Source organism: Crassostrea angulata, chromosome 10, assembly GCF_025612915.1.
Source record: "Crassostrea angulata isolate pt1a10 chromosome 10, ASM2561291v2, whole genome shotgun sequence".
Classification (NCBI taxonomy): Eukaryota; Metazoa; Mollusca; class Bivalvia; order Ostreida; family Ostreidae; genus Magallana; species Magallana angulata.
In genome coordinates, this window is record NC_069120.1 from 38281303 (window position 1) to 38303987 (window position 22685).

The following is a 22685-nucleotide window of genomic DNA, read 5'->3' on the forward strand; positions in this document are numbered from 1 at the left end:
TTCACCAAAACAAATTTCTTAACCCTGTTCCCTTGATCTACATGGATGTTGTTATTATCATTTTTGATCATTTTTTGACTGTTACTCCACTCATGTTGAGGATCCTTGATTTTATCCTCTATCTGAACTGCTTTAGCGTCAACAACATCACTTGTTGATGAAGATGGATTTAACTTCAACTTGCCAACATCTTTATCAAACTGAAGACGATTTCTTTTCCCCATCTCTTTTCGTTCCTGAAATAGCTGCCTCAGACTCTTAACCTGACTGACAGTTCCTCCATCTTTGGACTGATCATTCTTGCTCAAATTCAGCTGAGACTTGGCAGACCTAGGCCTTAGGGGTATTTGATCCCCCTCCTTATTCTTGAGATCTGGGACAGACTTGGCTCTGGGGAACTCTTTATCTGCCTCTGAGAATCTCACACTTTGTGTCCCTTTGGTCACATCTGGAAGATTTACATCTGACTCCTCGTCACTATGCTTGACAATAAATGTTCCAGCGCTTTCATCAGATCCTACACTTTCAGTGTCATCTGAACTGTCATAATGATGATGTATAACTTCAGAATTTCCCCACTGTCTTGGTTCTGGGTACACCTCTTCTTGCTCTGACCTGTCAGTCTCGGAGGAGTAGAACCTCTCAGGATCACTGTCAATAAGTTCCAGTCTCTCATTGCTCCTGGAATGTTCCAGAACATCCTCCAAGTACTTCTCCATCATTGGCTGCCTATCCACCTGAGGCTTCATACTGAACCTACTCTGACTGAACTCATTGTTTTCTGCCAAACACCTCAGATTTCTAACATGAAACTTTACCCCACTACTACCAAGCTGGGTATTCTGACTAGTTATGACTGGCTTGGAATTATGCTCTTTATTGCGATTAGCTGTCTCTTTCTGTTCATCAACTGGGTGCATTGTTGCTCTGTCGGAAATGTTCGAGTTGTCATGAAATTCTGCATGTTTTTGATTGTTTTCAAACATCTGCACACAGTTCTTAACATCCTGAATAGGAGAAGTGTCTACACCTCTCCTAGAAAAAACCCTGAGAGTGGAAGATTGCTTTGGGAGCACTTCTTTCTTTGATTCTTCTGGATATTCATTCCATAAAGCAGGATTCTCATTGACATAGGTGGCCATTATTTTCCGTCCATGAATCACAGAAATAGGCGATACTGAGAGAGATACTTTCTCTTCCACTGGAGGACCACCAAAGAAAGACTCCTTTGAGGAGTTGGTCCTAATGAGGGGGTTTCCATTCTCAACCTCTTTCTGAGTATTTGGGGCAGAAAAAGACCTTACGTGCAAAGCCTCAAGCCCTTTCAAACCTTTCTGATTTAGATTTCCTTCAACACATATTTCATATTTGTTTGGTGTCTGTCCTTCAGTCTGCATACTGGTAACAGCTATTTTTGATGCAGGTGCTGTTTTAGTGTCACTTGAGTAAAAATCACTGCCTTGCCAAGACTGTTGTCTTTTTGATTTGGTTGAGTCAAAACTGTGATGGAAATCATCAAAGAGTTTGAACTTTTCTGCTAGTGCTGCAAATTTCTTTTCCCGTCCCAAAGACCGTGTCCCATAAAATTTCCTATCAGAACCATCTTCAAACAAATCATCATTATCATATTTCATTTTGAGATCTTGAAGTGATTTTTGTTTTTGCATCAGTCCTTTATCAGCATTTGGATTCCAATGCTTGTGAGCATGCTCACTTTTCCTGCTAAAAAACTCTTTATTTTTCTTGGCCTCATCTAACTCAAGGTAGAGATCTTCCAATTCCTCATCTTCAGCTGTGATGTCAGCATGCCAGCTTCTTGGCTTTTTTTCTGGCCTTAAACTTTTGCTACGTTTCTTCTCCAGCTCTGATATTCTTTCTAAGACCGAGTAGTGTTTCTGAAGGTTGAGAAACTTCTCAGACTTGCCACTGGAGTGCAGTAATCCAGCAGTGTAAGACTGGTAAGTGTGTGGGTCAAGTCTGGAGGACCTTTCACTGCACATGGAGCTCTTGGCAGATAAGGAGTGCCACTGCCTATTTGAAGAGTTCCTGGAGTCATGTGGCTCAAAAGACATAATCTTTGACCAAGGATCCGGCATTGTGTATGTTGGATTGCTTGCTACAATTGGCTGATATACTTCCTCTTTCTCAATATAATTTGCTGTAAGACCCTCATCATGTTCTTCATGATGATCAACATCAGTACCCTCATCATAAAAATCTTTACCAGCATGATGCCTTGGTGAACTGTAAGGTGAATGCTTTGGTGATGCACTTGGCCTAGATGACAATGTCTTGATGTCATCTTTGAGCTGCAGAAAGTCTGAGGTTGACTTAGTGTCTCTGAACACATCTACAATTTTTCTTGGCTGGTTCCATTTCCTTTCAGTCTCCTCCTTCTGAATCAGTTTTTCCAGCCTCTCATGCTCCTTCTCCATGTCCAGTGATGAGGAAACAACATCACTGCGAGGACTATGAGGAAGGAGGTCAGGCCTCCTCCTTAGTTGAGGACCATCCTTCTCCAGCTGTAAGTCTGAGGACTTTGGAGTGGAGTGTTTCTCTGGTATGAACTCCTCCAGACCAGCTGTTCTTTGGCTCCTCCTTCCTCCAAGATTTACTGTTCTCATACTTCTTGTGAGGACAAACATATTCCGGTCAACTTTCACTTTCTGTTTCCACAGTTTCCACCACCCACCTTGTTTGGTCTCTCAGCTTGCACAGTCAGTATATGTAGGTAACAATGTTTGATATAGCACTAGTCTCTATTCTATGTTAGTTCAGGGTAGACATGAGTTAGGATGAATACAAGTGAGAGCACAGTTACTGAGCACAATGTGTCACTAATGCACACTATGACTATGCCTGGCCAGTCTGCAAGAGAAAAACAGTAGAATGAGTTAAAGCATTCACTTCTTCAAAAGACAAAACAGGCAGCAAACTCTGGGTAAAGATTTCTAGCATACACATACATCAATTCTGAAATACCTATAAAAAGCAAATCCAAATGTTTATTATACTTTCTCTTTTTTTTCACAGTACATATAACAGTCTTTTCGTAATTCCCAGAATTTTTTTACAGTACAGAGTCACAGAAACACATGGGCCACACTAACTTTCAGAAATCAATTTAAGACTTGAACAATTTCTGAGATTGATATTCATTAATGTTGCTGGTAATATATTATTCATAAGAGATGACCTTGCAGTGACAGGCACAAAACAAGATGGCTGCTCAGACAAAGAGACAATGTGCACTAGTGAAACACAGATATTGGTTACCATGACAATTACACAAACACAGCTCAAAGCAAGATGACATGGAAATACTTAAATAAATGAGTGAGTCGCAATGCTAAGATGAACTGTTCTTCCTAGCTAGCTTAGCCATAGATGATGTACAAATTCTAAAGAGACATTCCAGATTTCATTAGTTGTAAAAAATATTGCACTCTATTACGTAACAATGCGGATTAGTTTTTCTCGTAGCGTGTATAATGTTACTCCAGTATGATAATTAAGTACCATGGGACAGCCTATCATTATCTTATGTGCATGCGATACGTCGAAATTCTGTGTTAATTAATATTGTGGCTATAAAACACATGCAAAAACTATTCTGTAGTTTCTGGGACTTGGAGATTATTTTCGACCTCACTTCTAAAACGATGTTATAACAGCATAGTAGGCAATGAAAAAACAGCTTCTATGTCTTTGTTACCAAGCTATGTCAGAAAATTTATGACTCAAAAAATTATATGATTAAAGCAAATGGTCTTTTCACAAATATATAGAAGTAAAAGCAAAGAAGGTATTATCTTTCTCTTTTCATTTCCTTGTTTTATTCAATTTTTTCCTTTTTTGGGGGGGGGGGGGGGGGGGGGGGGGGGGGGGTTATTTTTTGCGAAGAGGAAAAGGAGAAAAGGATAAGGACACTGGGTAAGAGAAATTGCAGGTGGGATCTAAAAGGTGTTAAGTATTCAAACGACCGGGTGGTCTGGAATGGCAAGACATGTAAAAGGTATCAAAGGTGATATAATAAATGTGATCAAAAGAGAACCAGTCAAACAGTAAGCAGACAGTGACAGCTGGTCAGGGGAGGTTACTCACTGGATGGTTTCTCTGGGGCAGGCTTCTGAAGGCCCTTGATAGGGATGTCTCCCCCCTTCTGGACCATCTTGTAGGCCACGACAGGGTCTCCATTTTCCTCGTCTTTGAGATTCAGCGGGGCAGATCCTTGTTTCTTTCCCTCAGTGCTAAAATAAATGAATATTCGAATAATTTCCAAAAGGCTACTTGTGATAAAGTTTTAATAAAATCATTGGCATGTAATGTAATATTTTTGCAAAATGATTTGAATAGGCCTCAGTAAAAAAGAAATCTATCTCAAGCTTGATCGTGTGTGATAGTCTTACACATACAGGAAAAATATAAAGACTATAACTCAGATTTGTGAGTAAATTCACAACAATGAAGAATCATAAGTATACCTAAAGTTTTAGATATTTTTATGTTTAAAGTGCTTGTACTCTACATGTAGTGCATTAACAAGCTGTTCTTAAGGCAATCCAAATAATAACTACCGGTAATAATCAAACCATAGTAATATTCTTCACCTATTCTCCTCAATGGTATCCATGTTAGACACTATATGTATTCCTTCATATATACACAACACACCTTTAATCCTCCCTCCCTTGCTGACTATGTGGACTTGGTTGACCGACCAAATCAAAATTTAGTATTCCCACTCATGCTTATCCTTACTTATCTGGTTTTAGCATAATTTCCTTTATCCCAGCAGATAAATATTCATGAGGATCAGTCTCTAAATAAGATTATCTGGATGACAACCTCTAACTCCATTCTTTAAAATAATGTTGCAATATGTTACATATCCTAATATTTTTTATTAGATTATTGTTAAGAGTTATTTTATATCTTCTCTATTTGTGTTGATTAATTTGGTCAAGGTCAAATCAGATTTGATGATGTGAAGGTAGGGTTTTCTTTATTTTCAAATTCTGTGGGTGTTTACAGCTTTTTGTTTACTCTTCATAAGGATATTGATGTTAATCGTTATTTTCATGTAAAAACTATTGCTTTCTCAAAATGATATTCAATACATGTACCGTTATGTACATACTAGTCTGCCCATGCAATATCCAGTGGTCCGATTTCAAGAGAAAACAAAACAATATAAAATAACAGCATTCTAAAGCTAGCTGGTAGCCATATACATGAAACATGATGTAAAAGGACCCCTCTGTTATAGTAACTGCAGCCCTTATTCAAACAGTATATGAATTTTTTAAGGGCCCCTACTTGGTTACCCAAGTGAAATGTTCAGATTTCATCAATATGATTGTGTGAGCATGCTAGCCTATTGAATTCAACCTGCTCCTAATCTCTGCTTAATAACAATATGCATGTCACTGATAAACATGAAACTATACAGCTGGTTAACCAAATAGATTCAAAAATACCATACCATATCAGACAACTGCGATATTGTAGCAATGGGCAAACCAGAACAACCATCACTACATGCAGCCTCAGTTTCAGATATAAAAGTGTGTGAAGCCTGTAAATATTTCATCAGTTAGTGGACCTGACCTAGCTTTCAGAATCATAAACTGAGATGAGCTCACTTTTGGTCCATGAGTTTCACCTTTTCCCCTAATATGTATTCCTTTTAATATTGGTGAAAGAGTGAGAGCTTGAATAACTCTTAGGGCTTCTGGGTCTGATCCTCAGACAATAATTAAAACTTACAAGAGTGAATGAAACACCTACACTGGTTGGCCAATTGTACTGTACTAAACCCCCTAGGGACACAGGTCTGTTGATTATGACAATATTTATGTTCTGAGGTCAGACACACTTTGGGTGTGATTCTTTTCTGCCCATTGAGGGTTAATATAACAGGGTACTTGTGGAATCTTCTAACCCACTCCACCCACCCACTCACTGGGCCTCATGTCAACACAATTTGTGGGTTGCTAGAGTTTAGAGAACTGAGTCAATCTACAACAGGTGGCCGACAAAATTTTTGATAAGATGTCTTTTTTTTTTTTGTAGGATTTATTTTTTCTTCCATCAAATGCTTCTTCAGCCTACACTGCATACACACCCATGTTTCCTTGAAGGCAATTGACAGATTGTTTGTGTTTTAATGCAGATGAAAGTGCACTCACCATTAAGAGATTGTATAGCAACTCTTGAGACCACTTCAGTTTTGGTAAATAAAATGCATGTTTTGTAAGTACATGTATTTGTAACTTCAAAGACTTTTAATGGAGAGCAAGAGGGGAACACTGGGTTGTCAGCTTTCTGTTTATGAGTAAAGGATTTTAACACTGTGGACCTTGATAATTCACACTTTTTGACTACACCCACACTATGAAGTATCTAAATAACCAAGTCAATTAAATTTTTATACTGCTTTATTTACACTGTAAAGATATCTTATTTTTTATCGTTACTTAAAAGAATTAAATTAGCTGTAGTATACTTATGTGGTATATTCAGCCATAAGTGGTATAATATATAGAGAATTCTCAAGACACATGATACATATTTCAGGTAAACTTCTCTAATGGATTGACAATTGCATGTTGATATCAACAATTAGGTATCAGATCAATGATAGGATTAAGTGATTAGGACAAAATAACACTGGACATCTCTCTCATTTCTGTCACTTTATCCCACCTCCCCATATATAACATATAACCAGCCACTGAGGTGTTGGGCTAATTAGTTCACCAGTAATCATTATTACCCCATCAGTGGATTACAAATAAATACATTAGCACATGAAACACTTTCTACTCCCCTGGTTTTCTTGGGGCAGGCTATTAATTAAGGAATCCCAGCGCACAGCCCAGCTACCATGTGGCTCTGTTTACCCTGAAACAATCAAATTTTCTTGCCACTGCCCCGCTATTATTGACACTGCCCAGCTAAGCATATAAAACTTGTTTTGTGTGGAAAGCTGTCCTTTGTACTCAACAGCAGCCTCAGAGATTTCCTAGGCGTTTCTTCCTGGATAGGCTCCCATAAAACAAACTACATCGGTGTACCCCCATTTCGAAGTAAACAAGAAGCTTAGCACTTGCCCCAAACAAAAGATGACTGAATCAAAGTCAAATATCTTTCCCTGATAATACCTGTTTTAGCACTGATATATTTCACCCGAACTAATCTTTAAATGTTCAGGCACCCCCCTATCTCTCCGAAAAATGTCCAGCTTTTTGAAAGAGGTCCTGACACCCCTCTATGAATACACATTTACATGCCACTAGCTACCATAGAATAAGTGTATCCAGTTAAAAATCTGTGTATACACCAAGGTGTGCAATAAATAAAGGTGCCCCCCAAGTGTGGAGAGCTGCATAAGAGTTTTGAATTATTATTGACAAAAACATAACTAAAAGGATCAGCACACTTTAAAAAAATCAATATCAATGGGAACTTGACGAGTGAAGGGCTCATCTAGGAGCCATCCTTCTTATCTGTAGACGAGAAAAGCCCCCCAGGTAAAAAAAGTAAACTGGCACAAAGAGGCAATTTTTCCTTTTGATGCAAGCATTGCACACTTCATGTGTAATGTTTCAGCTGAATTATTGTGAAACGGCAATCAAACACAGTTAGTGTTCAATATCTCAATGAAAATATCCAATCGATTAAAAACTTCAAAGAAGATGAATTCTAAGTGATGCATTTAACACTACATACCCATATAATTGCTCAATTAATTTCATCATTTTGAAGCAGGTGCACAGTTGGTAATGTCCGAGCTAGATTAAATTTCCATTTAAACACTTTTTACAAACAAATCACATTACTAATCAGTTCATACACACATGCAGAATCATTTGTGAATTTTTCCCCGGCATCTACTTTCAACAGAGAATTAAGAATGTCCACCGAACACTATTAGCTCCCGAGATCTATAGGAAGATTATGTCTCTCATTTTCAGTTTCATTCATCTTGAAACAAGTTGTTATCCATGTATTGTATCAGGCACTGCTGAGACCCAACCAACTGTAACCCATACAACAAGCCGATCAGCAAATCTACCTAGGGGCAGACAACTCCAGCCAGTCTAAAAATTCCTTTGTGGAGTAGGGGGAATCGTAGAGTTATCTCTTTTCAGCTGTCAAAGGCCCCTTTAGGAATTTCTAATTAGGCCATAAAAACCCCAATGTACTGGACCTTTAACTTTTGTCTTCCTCCTGTGTTTATATCCACCCCACATTGCTTTTATTTACAAACTTGACAGGAACATAAACTGACTTCATATTGTTCACCATTCTCAGTTAACCTTAAATACTGTGACATTCTTAGCACCTAGCTATAGACTTCATTAAGGATATATAACCTGTACCAGAATGCAGAGACAACTGTTAAAGTTCTTATCTATATACTGACATGAGACATTTATATAGAGCCAAACGGAGATCTTTTTGTAAGTAATTAATTTCCTCATCAACAATTTGTCTTTGCCTAGCAGCATTAGAAATCCCTCAGATCCTTGATAAGTCAATTAATTTGAATTAATTATCTTCAGTTTAAGGTGGATCTACAGGGACAGTGCGAGCCACCTTAATTATAACAGATTCTAAGTCAAACAAATAATCCAATAAAGATTTAATGCTGTCTCTTGAATGAAATACTTACTAGTCAAACAAAACATGCAATAAAAATTTAGTGTCTGAATGAAATACTTACTATCGACTGAACTGTCCAGGCTTCTCTATGGGTGGGTTATGAACAATGCCCTACAAAAATACAGGTCTCATTTAGTATTCACGTTGCATGATGGTAGACATTTACTTGCATTCGGTCAATAGCAAATGATAGAATTAGTTAACAATACCAAAGAGAATATAAAGGATTTCTATCCCATGCATAATTCAAAATCCCAAATCTATCTATAGTATTGAATCTATGTCAGAAAAAGTCCAACATTTAAATTCAAAACTAAATTGTTTTATATGTTACATGTATATGCACTATAAAGCAACAATAAAAAAAATTCCAATTAAACAACTAACAAGCTAGCTCAGTAATCTAAATTATCTACAAAAACTCATATAAAAATTCAAGAGATAGGAAGCAAAAATTAAACATTGTTTGAAACCTATTTCATTAAAATTCATGCATTTTGATATTCAGCACAATTAACACACTGCAGATTTACCGGTAATCGAAAAATTATACAGTCATGTATCTTCTAATTTTTCTTACAACAATCAGAATACACAGAAAATGAATCAAAACTTACTTAGTATTTTTTCTTCTCCACATATATAAGTACCGTATATTTTCTGTTACATTTGAAATCTTCCATAAACTGCATGTCATGCAGAAATATGAATGACATTACATATTGTGCACTCAACCAAATGCTGAATACCATTTTTGACATTAAAGAATACCATGCAGAGCCAACTACACAAGATACTGGCTACAGGAAGGTAATATATGCCTAACTAATGTGAAGCCTCGTGGAGCCTGCACTACAATATCGCGCAAGATTTAATGAAGTAGAGCAAGATAATATGATATAATAATAATAATGTATGCAATGATACAACATAAATATTCATTCCACAAGTCATGCATTATGTGAGTTTTCAGTGTCAGACCTGTTTAGAAAAACCATTATCTTTTCCAGCTGATTCATGACGTTATGCAAACAGAGTCAATTTGCTTTATAATCAACCGATAAAGTCAACAAAAAAAACGTGATTAGATCAAATGATGGTATTAATTGGTCGACAATGTTAGAGTTTTCCAGTTATTATCGTAAAACCGGTGTAAACAAAAAAACATACATGGGGGGAGGTAAAGGACCAGATAGCAAAAAGTTAACAAAACATCACCTCCTTACCCAATCTATAAAATAAATTCACCGTGTGAGAAAAGGGAGAAAGGTAGACATAAAAAAAAAATATTAAAAGGATCAGTACGTGTGCTTGTAACAACATTGATTAATAATGGGTCTACCTCACCACTTCACAACATTAAGATTTCAAAGTGAGTGTGTAAATAAAAAAATAAGTACTAAAAAAAAGATAAAAAAAAAAATAAACAAGAGAAAGCGGAAGAAAATGAAAGCTTTCCTGCACACCTAGAGGCAAATGGTCACATGACACACCTGGCCGAGACCGTTTTTTTAGGTGGTTATTATTATTGCGCTTGTTCGTTACCTGTTCCTCTCTCTCCTTCCGACACTTATTCTCAAAGGTAGTGAAGGGGGTACTAGTGGATTTAGACCTATTCCTCCCACCGGTGCTCTACAGGACAATAACAAAGAACAAAAACATTGACTGGATCTGTACAGATGTCATCACGCTCACTCACGCCTACGGGAGATGTAGCGAGTGGTCAAACATCCAAGTCACACTGAGTATCAGCCACCTCTAACAAGCAACGTATACCCAATTAGTAGTCTCACCTGTCTGTTTATTTTCTATACTCCTATCCCCTCAATTAACACACCAGTGTCACATATGATGCTATATTATTAATAAAATCCTCAGTTGGAGGTGCTAATGCATGCTAATATTGACTATAGATTAGTTAATTTTTCATTTTTTTGTCAAGAGGATTACAGTACTCAGCTCCCTATCAATCATAAAACCAGACTTACCTGGACTAAAACACAATTTTACAGACCAGGTAATCCTTATAACCAAGAGAATTCTAAACAGCTGTATCTATTGAGCATTTCTGTCACAGAGTTATCTTTCCTTACCGCAAAGGTTTCCAAAGGTCAATAGATAACAAATCAAGTCATCATCTCTCGACCCCCACTGAGAAAACATGTAGCATTTATAATTCAGGGATTTCCATCCCTGACATACCCCCACAAGCAATTATACACCTCTCTAAAGAGGATATAACAAAGGAGACGTCATCTATTCTCCCTTGGGAGGCCTCAAGTTAAGCACACCTGTGTTCCGCAGCATCTCGGAATCAATATTTTGCCAGGTAAAGAGATCAATAGCAATCAGAAACGTATATGGAGGACATATCATCAAATCCCTGACAATTCTCCAGCACAAGCCTAAGCCCTGTGTCTGCTCCCCTAATGCTATGCTTTATGACTATAAGGATGTTCAATTATTTATTATTTCCTTCTTACTGTGGATTTCTTTCAATTTATTGTATTATCTGACATGAAGTTGAATTTTCCCACAGGTAAAAAAAAAATAGAAGAGCTGTTAGGATGATAGAAAATGTAGAACCAAAGGACGATTTTTAAGAAAAATGCTACCTTCAAAAACAAACCCACATGCATCATAATGCACCATGAAGTAAACATGCTGATTGTCAAATAGAGGAGCATTCACCATTATCAATTTTACTCTTAAGAGAGCAAACTTAAGGAGAATTCAATCAATGCATTCTGAAATTCTGTTTTACAAATTGATATCCATGCCAATGTAAAAAAAGAGATATAGTCAATTTGTATAATGTGGCTATTTCCTCTTAGTTAAATGTTTGCATTCTCACAATTCAATACAAACAGAAACTACTGTTCAAGACACAAATAAATTGTTTTGTTTTTTTTTTGTTTAAAAAAATTTGTTTACATACCACTTTGCTCTCTTGAAAGGCAATGGATGAAAATCCTGGTTCGTAATCAACGATGCTACGGGGCTGGTTTCTATATATCTCGATCTTGGAACGCACATGTGGTGGTGACCACTCGCTATTAGAGAGAGAACAGAAAAATCAATGCAAAACTCAATTCTGCATAAATTTCTCCTGTATTAAAAAAAATGAAAATCTATGTTTGGTCATTCATCAAAGGCAACTCCCTTTATAAAATATGAAAGCATCTGTTACCACAAAGTTGTTCTTAAAGCTATATGCACTGAACACAGAGGTGTAAGGGATATAAATATCAATCAAGAAAATGCACTGTCTTAAAACTACAGAGTCAACAAATGTCTCGCCCACTTCTGCAAATGATAACATTGCACCCTGTTGGACAAATTTGCATATCTCTTGAGATTAGTAGTCGAATGAAAAAGGAATTGTCAAACAAACAAAGAAAAAAAAAACTGAGGAAAACAACAGAGAAAGCAGGGTGTGAGAGGTTAGTGATCTTATAGGTGATAAAATGAGGTGAATCCTAGTGAGAGCCAACAAATGGCCAAGGTACCCATTTTAGGTGGAACTTGTTTCCTCACTTCCCACACATTAATTGTGGTTGTAAACTTGTGTATCTTTTTTACTTTGGGCGTCGACTCATAGGTGTGGGACATAAAAGTGGGTGTTTTTGAAATTGGTTAATTCAGTGATCATTAAAGTGTCATAATCTAAATCCACCCTCAACTTTGTCAACAGCATTAAGATACATGTAATTCAAGACGATTTATTGCTCAATATATACATGTAGACTTCATTTCTGGATAGAGAGAAGAATTATAATTATTTTTATTGATTGCTAGATCTTATCAAATGCATGTTCCGAATCAATTACCTATAAAGATTTTTGTGATATTTGAAAGAAGGCATACAATGAAATACAAAGAAAATAACTATATGGGACAGAAAATGAGTACCTATAGTGGTTTAACCAAAGGAAATAACGTTAGAATCAAATAAATAACAAATAATAATTAATCATAACATTTTGAAATAAAATTATAAAAACATGTATTAAAAAAATGAAAATAACATGGGTTTGAAAAAAAAAATAATAAAATGGGAATAATTTTGGTAACAACACAACGTAATTGAATAACATGTAGCAACATACTCTAAATATTTGATGAAATCTTGCAAGTCTTTGGGCATTTCATAGTCTCTGAAAAGTGGAATGAGAATAAGCACACATATACACATGTATGGCTTAAGTCTATGAAATGATTTTAATTACTTTAAATAAACTTTAATTAAATATTTCGACGGTTCATGATTATGAAGTATTAGGTGTTTAAATTACTTTTATTACATTTTTATTTTACAAGAAATGAATTTTTTACATTAAATTTTTATTATATATAAATAAATTTTAACGACGGTATATATATATTTTTTCATGCCTATTATAAAGTTTAGGGAAAGTGCATATATCTCTCTTCTAGCCTAAAAGTTTTTCATGCATTTGAGTTACTTCCCTTTGGACATACGCTAACTTTAAAATGTGCTTCGTGAAACATGTACATGATTTGATGACACAAAAACAGTTAGATGCAGGTTAAGCCACAAGACAACTTCACACTAATTAATCCAATATCCCATAATTCTTACACACATCACTACCTATGAGAACCATGCCTTCGTTTCCAACTTTGGCGACAGGAACTACAAACGATATTAGATTCTTCATGCCACATCAACCAGTTTTAGGCACATTTTATTTTTATTTTTAAAACACTCTGGAGCATAAGGTTCACTCTGTGACAAAATATTAACACATCGGGGTCAACGTCATCTATAAATGTAGAGTGGTTTATCATATGGGTCATGCCATATATTATAAACAGTTTTCTATGCTAATGCGATGCATTTAAGGAAATTTATGATATAGGTTTATAGATCTATGAGGAATGAAGAACATGCCCTCTTCACTTATAGGTACATGTACTACATAAATAAATCGAATGGTCATTCAAGGCAAAAATGTTACACACATTATTCACCAAGAGTTACGGTTACTGATGAACTACACAAATACTGGGAGAGGTTGGGTTTTTTTGTTTGGTTTTTTTTTTTTGTGAGATATTGGGACAACACTACTTACGGCAAGCTAAAACAATGAAGGCAACCAGCAAATGAAACCAAAGTCATGTGCACAAAAAAAAAAAAATATAAAACCAAAAGTCAGCCACACAAGCTTCTTTATCTCTAAAGATCAAAACCAAATCATCAAAATTTTCAATTACACATTTCAACAAAAATGCAAACTGATTAAAAGGGGAGATAACTGTGAACTCACATTGAGCGAGGTTCTCTGCTCTTGACGTCAGACAGACTTTTCGTTCTTTGTTTCAGTCTGTAGTTAAGCTCAGGTTCAGATCTATACCCGGCATCTACATCTGAAAGAAACAGTTATAAAACTGAAATATTTATTTTAGTCCCCCAAAATATTTGTTGCTTATGGTTCTGTCAATAATAATTATCATTATATAAAAAACATGTCTTTCTCAAATTAATTTTTATTTCAATCAAAATCAAATTTAATAATATATTCAATTGGCTAACAATCAATATCACTTAATTAATAAAATTTTGGTACTTGTAATTTCTAATGCTAATAAAAAATGTATAAGCATAGTTAGCTTACCATGCTTAGGTTTTCCAGAAAACGTATCTCGTTTCTGTTCAAATGATTTCTTGGCTTCAGCCACGGATGGTGACTTGGAGGGAAGGGTGGATGCTTTGTCTAGGGTGGCAGAGCTGGTGAATTTGGATGGCAGTTCATAACTTGGACGATAAGGGTTTTCTTCTGAAATTACAACATTACAAGGAAAGTCAATATGTGAAGTTTCCTGCCACAGAAATATTGTACATGTATCAAACATTTCACTTTTAAACAATTTGTAAAATGAAATCCATTAACTTTTTAAGATTAAATTTCAATACATGCAATCAGATGAAATCCTTTAATCATAAATTATTTTATTTTATAAAATCAGGACAACAAAGCACTTAAAGAAAACAAGTTAAAAATACTATCAGTAAACTGCCAAGGGCTTAATGACTTCCATAAGAGGAAAGATGTTTTCAGAAATCTTAAAATAAAAAACCACAATATTTATTTCTTGCAAGATACACATTTTAGTGAAAAAGATGAAATGTTGATACAATCTCAATGGGGAACTAAATCTTTCTTTAACTCATTCAGAACAAACTCTAGAGGGGTGGCAATTCTTTTAAATAACAATCTTGAATGTAAAGTACATAACATAGATAAAGATGATAGTGGTAATTATCTTATATTAGACACTACTGTTGAAAATATGCACCTTTTACTGGTAAATATATATGGCCCAAATTCAGATACACCAAATTTTTACTCAGAATTAAAGAATAAAATTGACTCTTATCTTAATACACAACATATTATAATTGGAGGTGATTTCAATTTAGTAATGAATAAAGACTTAGACTCTATGAATTATAAACATCTGAATAACCCAAAAGCAAGAATAGAAGTTTTGAAATTAATGGAGACATTTTATCTTGTGGACATATTTCGAGAAAATAATGCAAATTTAAAAAGATACACATGGAGAAGGAAAAGTCCTATAAAACAAGCCAGATTAGATTTTTTCCTTATATCTGACACTCTAACAAATAGAGTACCACATGTTAAATTTGAAAATAGCTATCGTTCAGATCATTCCCCAGTAATTCTTGAATTTAAAGTAAATGAATTTATGAATGGGAAAGGCTTTTGGAAATTCAACAATTCCCTATTAGTTGATACAATATATATTAACTCTATAAAAAAAATAATTAGGGAAGTAAAAAGACAATATGTTTGTCCTATATACAATATAGATAATTTAGATAATATAAGAAATGAAGATATCCAATTTATAATTGATGATCAACTTTTTATAGATATTCTTCTTACTGAAATAAGGGGTAAATCCATTTCATACTCTGCTTTTAAGAAAAAAAAATCCAATGAAAGAGAAAAGGAATTAGAAAATGAGATTACATGTCTTGAGCAGAACTTCACGGAAAACTCCTTAGATTTATTATCGAACAAACAAGATGAGCTTCTCAACATAAGAAAAAATAAATTAAAAGGTCAATGTATCAGGTCAAAGTCTAAATGGATTGACGAGGGAGAAAAGCCGTCCAAATATTTCATTAACCTAGAGACTAGGAACTACATAAGTAAACAAATACCAAATATTGAAAAAGATGATGGGTCGGTTATTTTCGATCAAATGAAAATATTAAAAGAAACTAAATCTTTTTATGAACACTTGTATAAGAAAAGAGAAATTATAAATGAAGAAAGTTTCCATGAAAAGTTAAATAAAATTAAGTGTCCTAAACTTAATAGAGAAGAGTCAAATACCCTTGAAGGTCCTTTAACTGATACAGAAATTCTGAATTTCCTTAAGAAAATGAAAAATGAAAAAAGTCCTGGCCCTGATGGTTTTACAAGTGAGTTCTTTAAATTCTTCTGGAGAGACTTAGGAATATTTATCACAAGAGCAATTAACCACTCTTTTCAAATAGGAAACTTTTCAGAAATAAATAAACTAGGTGTTATTACATGCATTCCCAAATCTGGAAAACCTAAACAATTTCTGAAAAATTGGCGTCCCATTACTTTACTAAATGTTATTTACAAGCTAGCTTCAGGAAGCTTAGCTGAACGCATGAAAACTATTCTAGATAAATTGATAAATAATGATCAGACTGGATTTTTGAAGGGAAGATTTATTGGGGAAAATATAAGACTTATATATGACCTTATGTATTATACAGAGCATTACAACATACCCGGCCTTTTAATGTTAATTGATTTCGAAAAGGCTTTTGACACCATCTCATGGAGTTTTATCTCAAAAACACTAGACTTTTTTAATTTTGGACCCTCCTTCAAAAATTGGATAAAAACATTCTATAACGGAATTAAGGCATGTGTGATTCAAAATGGTATAATTTCAGAATACTTTTATCCAGAAAGGGGCTGTAGACAAGGTGACCCAATATCTCCATATCTCTTTCTTCTCTGCGCTGAGATTTTAGGAATATTAATAAGAAATGAAAAAGACATCAAAGGTATAATTATTGATGGAGAAGAATACAAAATATCTCAATATGCAGACGACACATCAATTATAATGGATGGTACACCACAATCATATGATGGCATTCTTAGGGTTTTAGACTTTTTCGCACAAGTATCAGGCTTAAAAATAAATTTTACAAAAACAAAAATGGTTTGGATTGGTAGCAAAAAATTTTCAAAGGATGTATTTCATCATTCACGATGGAAACTTAGTTGGAACAATTTAAATTTTGAGCTTCTAGGTATCAAATTTTCAGTTAAATTAGATGAAATGGAAGAATTAAATTATTTACCAAAATTGTCTGAAATTAGAAGATTGATAAATCAGTGGAAGTTAAGAAAATTAACACCAATTGGTCGAATTACGATAATCAAGACACTAATAATACCAAAGCTAAATCATTTGATACTAGCATTACCCAACCCAAAAACTGAATACCTAAAAACTTTTGAACATGATATTTTTCATTTCCTATGGGGTAAAGTTCATAAAGTAAAGAAAAGTACAATTATACAAGATTATAATCATGGGGGTCTCAAAATGGTTGATTATGGAAATTTTATCACAGCACTCAAAGCTACTTGGATGAGAAGGCTAATTAAAACTGATACAAAATGGGTAAAGCTTTTAGAATCAATTTTGAAAATTAGTATCTCTGAAATATGGAGAAATGGTCCTAATTATTCGTACCTTCTATGTAAAAAATTAGAAAATTCTTTTTGGAAAGAAGTGCTCCTCAGCTGGTTAAAAATAATTGAACAAACGCCACTTAGTAAACCCCAAATTATAAATGATAATATATGGCACAATCCCAAAATCACCATAGACAATAAATCAATATTTATCAAAAGTTATGTTAATAAAGGATTTATTTTTGTTAGTGATCTGCTTAATATAGATGGAACATTTAGAAACTTTGATGAATTGAAACACATTAATCCAAAGACAAATTTCATAGAGTATGCAAGTTTAAGAACTGCAGTTACAACCAGACTACATACACAAGATATACACTTACCAAACCTACAGAACACATTACAATATGGACCAATTGTCCCCAATCATATTCTATTGTTTATTAATACTTGTAAAGGTTGTAAACCCATGTACAACATACTATTAGACAAAAAAAGAGAAATATGTACATCGATATCAAAATGGAGAGAAAAGGGTTATAACTATTCACAAACTTCTTGGAGTAGAATTTTTGAACTCCCTTTTAAGTGTACACAGGAATCAAAACTACATTGGCTGCAATATCAAATACTTCATAGGATTGTCCCTACAAATAAATATCTTTTTAGTATAAAAAAAGCAGAATCTGCTGTTTGCACCTTTTGTAAAAAAGATGAAGAAAGTATTGGTCATTTATTTTATGAATGTAATATAGTAAAAGAATTGTGGTGTGATGTTGAAGAGTGGATTTTTACACAGTTTGAAATCTCGATTACATCTGATATTCAATCAGTTCTTTTTGGAAAATACAAAAATAAAGAAAGTTATAAATTTTTTAATCTGATAGCTCTTATTGTGAAGCAATATATTTTTTCATGTAAATATAAAAGTAATCCGACACCAAATATACATGCCTTGAAAAAGGTCATAACAGAAAGAATCTTAACTGAAAAATATTTGCTGTTGAAAAGATGTAATTATAAGGAATACGAAAGCCACTGGCAGAATATCTGTGAAAAATTGTAGTTATAGAGATAAGTTTGTTTTTTTTGATCGATGTGAACCCTCATATCATTTCATTTGTTTCCAGTATAGCATAGTCTATACTTGTATTGTAATCCACCTGCATAATCTCTCTCTCTCTCTCTCTCTCTCTCTCTCTCTCTCTCTCTCTCTCTCTCTCTCTCTCTCTCTCTCTCTCTCTCAAAATCAGCTTCACTTCATATGAAATATACAAAACTGTACTATTAAGTAGAAATAGTATAAAGACTATGTAATATGTTTATAAAAATGTTACAATCAGTATTATGTTACATATGTACATATGTTGTGAAATGAAAAACCCAATAAAAAAAAAAAAAAAAAAAAAAAAAAAAAAAAAAAATCAGGTTATTTTGTTGACATAATGTGAATATTATTGGATGCATGAATTTTTATAGGGCTATATATTAAGCCATAAAATCCAAATACATGAAGCATACATGATACTGAATTTATGATGTAAAACAAGGCACAATTCAGGAACACTTGTTTTAATACCTGGTATGCCACACTGAATTCAAAGATATTGAAAAGCAGAATGCTTTACTTCGACAAAGAAGTATCATGTACATTTAAAGCATTTACTGCATTATATATTTTTCCATGTACCGGGTACATGTAATTATATCCATGCAGTAACCCATATCCTTATATATACTCACACCTATCCATACAGTTAACCATATCCCAGTATAATTAGTTACTTTTATTCCTATCTGTGCATGTACACATCTCCCTAAATCCTTAGTTACTTTTAATCCTACCCTTACAAGTACACATATTCCTATGACCTTACAGTAACTTTTACTTCTATATCCTTACAGTAAAAATATATCTCTATATCCATATAGTTACTTTAATTTTTACAAACACACATATACCTGTATATCCTTACAGTTACTTTTATTCCTACTATCATTAGAAATACACATATCTCTGTATCCTTACAGTTTCTTTTATTTCTATATCCTTACAAATATATCCCTATATCCTTATAGTTACTTTTTTTAAATCCCCATTTTATATTATTTTCCCCCAGTTTCTTTTTCCCTATCCTTACAGTTACAAATATCCCTATCCTTACAGTTATTAATACCCCTAACCTTACAGTTACAAATATCCATATCCTTACAGTTACAAATATCCCTATCCTTACAGTTACAAATATCCCCATCCTTAAAGTTACATATATCCCTATCCTTAGTTACAATTATCATATCCTTATGGTTACAAATATCCCTATCCTTACAGTTACAAATATCATATCTTTACAGTTACAAATATCCCTATCCTTACAGTTACAAATATCCCTATCCTTACAGTATGCACCACTTACTGGAGATTGGTTCCTCTTTTACGACAAGTTTAGGAGGACTAGGAGGTTCTGGATCTAAAATAACATGGAGGTAGATGATCACATGCAACAACACAGATACAACACTTGGTGAGGAGGAGTAAATCTACCAATACGGTATATATAATATACACAAGAGGGAAATAAAGCTAGCAGAAGATTAATCATTGACACAATACACCCGGGTTTCTCATGCAAAAGATGTTAATAAAATGTCTTTTCATCCATTCATATACATCTCTCTCTCTCTCTCTCTCTCTCTCTCTCTCTCTCTCTCTCTCTCTCTCTCTCTCTCTCTCTCAGAATATTATAATATTACTTTATCTTTCTCATTTAACACATATTTAAACTTAGAGCCACCTACAAACAGTATGATTGATAATGTAATAAATTTCCATTGTTATTGCTAGATGTCGCATACAATGCATTAAACACTACTGGCAATCAAAACACTTCCATAAAAGGATAAAGATAATACAAACTACTTCATTACTACAGGTATCCGTTTATATAAATGTGGGATTCTAGCAGTATACAATCTGCCACAACAAATTTCACTGTGTTTATATATACTGGTACCTTTAGGTTTTGGAGCTTCTTTCTCCTCAGGAAATGCATATGTTGGTTTGTAGGAGTTTGAGTCTGGAAAACAAAACAAAAAGTTGCTTTAAACTATATAGTTTACAAGTATTTTAAAGTCACTGGTCTGCTTTAGGATAATATACAGTTGTATGTTATTTTCAAGTTCAAAATGCATACACTAAAATTTTCTATGAACAAAAAATCATTTTGACAACAAACATTCACATAAAAAAAAACCTAAAAGTTTTAAATAGAACAATCCATTTAAAATAAATTTGTAAAAATCATTCTCACCCGTTCCGAAAATATTTTTGACTTCAGAAAGCATATGAGTAAAAAACAAAAAAGAATATACTGAAATGCTCACAAATTCAACAAACTAACACAGTAGGATGCACAGTCTGGTGTAACTGATGTGCAGATTAAATGACAATGACATTTAAAAAAAAACCACAAATGAACTGCAACATATTGATTGCATCAAGCATGCAGTGATTCCCACACATGTTATGTAATACACATACAACAGACATGCCAATTAAAGGGGAGTTTAACCAAACATAAGCCTTACAAATAAGGATCTAAAAAAAATGTCAAAATTTTTGGCGAATTAAATAAAACTTGAACTCAATTTGATTGACCAAAAATCTATATTTGCATGAAGATGATCTCCTGTGACCCATTTTTTCACATTTTTTAGGCTGTGTAATTTAAACAGGTTACGGGCGCTTATAAGGCCTTAAAGCTTGGATTACAATATTGTTATTTAATCCTATTTGGGGTAACAAGTGTCTAATTCAATGTCTCTATTCATTCTGAAAACTGGTATCAATATTAAGTAGGTGTAATACCAACAGATTTTAAAGAGCACACATAAATGACATGAAACACTGGACGAATGTAGTAGTTACAGTTCAGCAAAATATATATATACCCTTAGGATCCAAATCTGTAATGTATATATATGTATCTATGTCATTAAAATAGGTATCATTTTATTTACACAGAATTATTGGTTTAATGCACAATGAGAGTTAGAGGGAAATTGTAATGGTGGGGAATTTCGGAGGGAACAAAACATGCTATTGGTCGTTGGAGTATTTTAAAAGTCATGCCAATCATTTGAAATCAAAGCAAGAGAAAGCAGGATGTTGCATCAAAGTGTCACATAGTGAAGATTGTCAACTCGAATCAAAACTTAATCATTAATAATTCCACCAGCCCGATTCAAAGCATACTGAAAAACAATTCAGTATGCAATGCCAAACAGTTTGCTCTGGGATGCAAGTAACAGTGCAAATTAAGGGAAAATAAATTCAATGCTTGATATATCAACCTGCGTCTTGAAAAAGGCTATCCATAAGTCTAGCTAACTCTTCCAGATCTGAAAGAAATAGCCTGCAATGTTCACCACAAGGCAGAAACCAAAAGCAAATTGTTGTTCCTATTCTTACATGAACTTGTTAGAGTCGACCAGACTGTAAGTACAGTATCTAATGCACTAGGTTACTATACCTTCAATGAGTTTGCTATATTTCCTACTTTCCATACTCTAAGTTCTAATTTCAAAGTACGCTTATATGTGTGCAATATTGCTACAATTATGTACCACTTATATAGGGCTGAAAAGACACTACTGCCTACTAGATAAATTTCACGTCTATATTTACATGAATGGAAAGTCTATGGTGAACACGATGTTCCTTTGTTCAGCTTCCTATGGTACTTAACAAAATTACATTGTTTCATTTCTAAGAACCTTTATTAAAGTTCACTAAAAAAAAAAAAAAAAAAAAAAAAAAGCTCTTGAAAGGTTAGTCTTTATACCAATTCACACTTTAAATTAAAAAAAAAACTTTGTAATGTGTAAAAAAAAAATTTAAAGGAAAAAAAAAAACACCCTGATTTGTATACACAGTAACAGTCTAGCTATTACATATACTACTACACTGTACAAAGAGGAATCTGTCTGTAAAGACAAATGATACTGAAGGTTGTTACATTACATAATACACTACCAGATCTAGTACTAGAGACTTTGATCCAGCTTGTGTCCATGAGCTCTGAAATGTCACAAACATGCAATTTTAACACCTTGGTATGCTGAGCTGTCATAATTCATGGAGAGAATTTTCTTTTAAAAATGGCAAACTACCTTAAAAAATTTTGATTACCAAAAAAAACCCTTTTGTTCTTTGATTTTTTTTTTGATGAAAAAGGGGCACCTGCTTAACATTATTTAATCTTA

General features: G+C 33.9%; 1 protein-coding gene and 1 pseudogene across 35 annotated transcripts in view; both read right to left on the minus strand.

Moving 5' to 3' along the window:
- The window catches only part of LOC128165855 (sorbin and SH3 domain-containing protein 1-like), a 67534-nt gene that overhangs the window by 8576 nt on the left and 36273 nt on the right, over positions 1 to 22685 (minus strand). For 18 of the 35 annotated variants that reach the window (XM_052830739.1, XM_052830753.1, XM_052830736.1 and 15 more), the window contains 11 exons: positions 22456 to 22500; positions 20732 to 20752; positions 20435 to 20497; positions 19838 to 19891; positions 14310 to 14471; positions 13962 to 14061; positions 12780 to 12827; positions 11609 to 11723; positions 10216 to 10302; positions 8732 to 8781; positions 4105 to 4250 (listed from right to left, as the gene is read on the minus strand). In XM_052830739.1, coding sequence (XP_052686699.1) covers positions 4105 to 4250; positions 8732 to 8781; positions 10216 to 10302; positions 11609 to 11723; positions 12780 to 12827; positions 13962 to 14061; positions 14310 to 14471; positions 19838 to 19891; positions 20435 to 20497; positions 20732 to 20752; positions 22456 to 22500 — 891 coding nt within the window. Of the gene's footprint in view, positions 1 to 4104; positions 4251 to 8731; positions 8782 to 10215; positions 10303 to 11608; positions 11724 to 12779; positions 12828 to 13285; positions 13328 to 13961; positions 14062 to 14309; positions 14472 to 19837; positions 19892 to 20434; positions 20498 to 20731; positions 20753 to 21371; positions 21387 to 21773; positions 21822 to 22455; positions 22501 to 22685 lie in introns of all 35 variants that reach the window. The other 17 variants (XM_052830719.1, XM_052830720.1, XM_052830727.1 and 14 more) reach the window with 17 other exon arrangements.
- On the minus strand, positions 50 to 2775 carry LOC128165857 (uncharacterized; annotated as a pseudogene).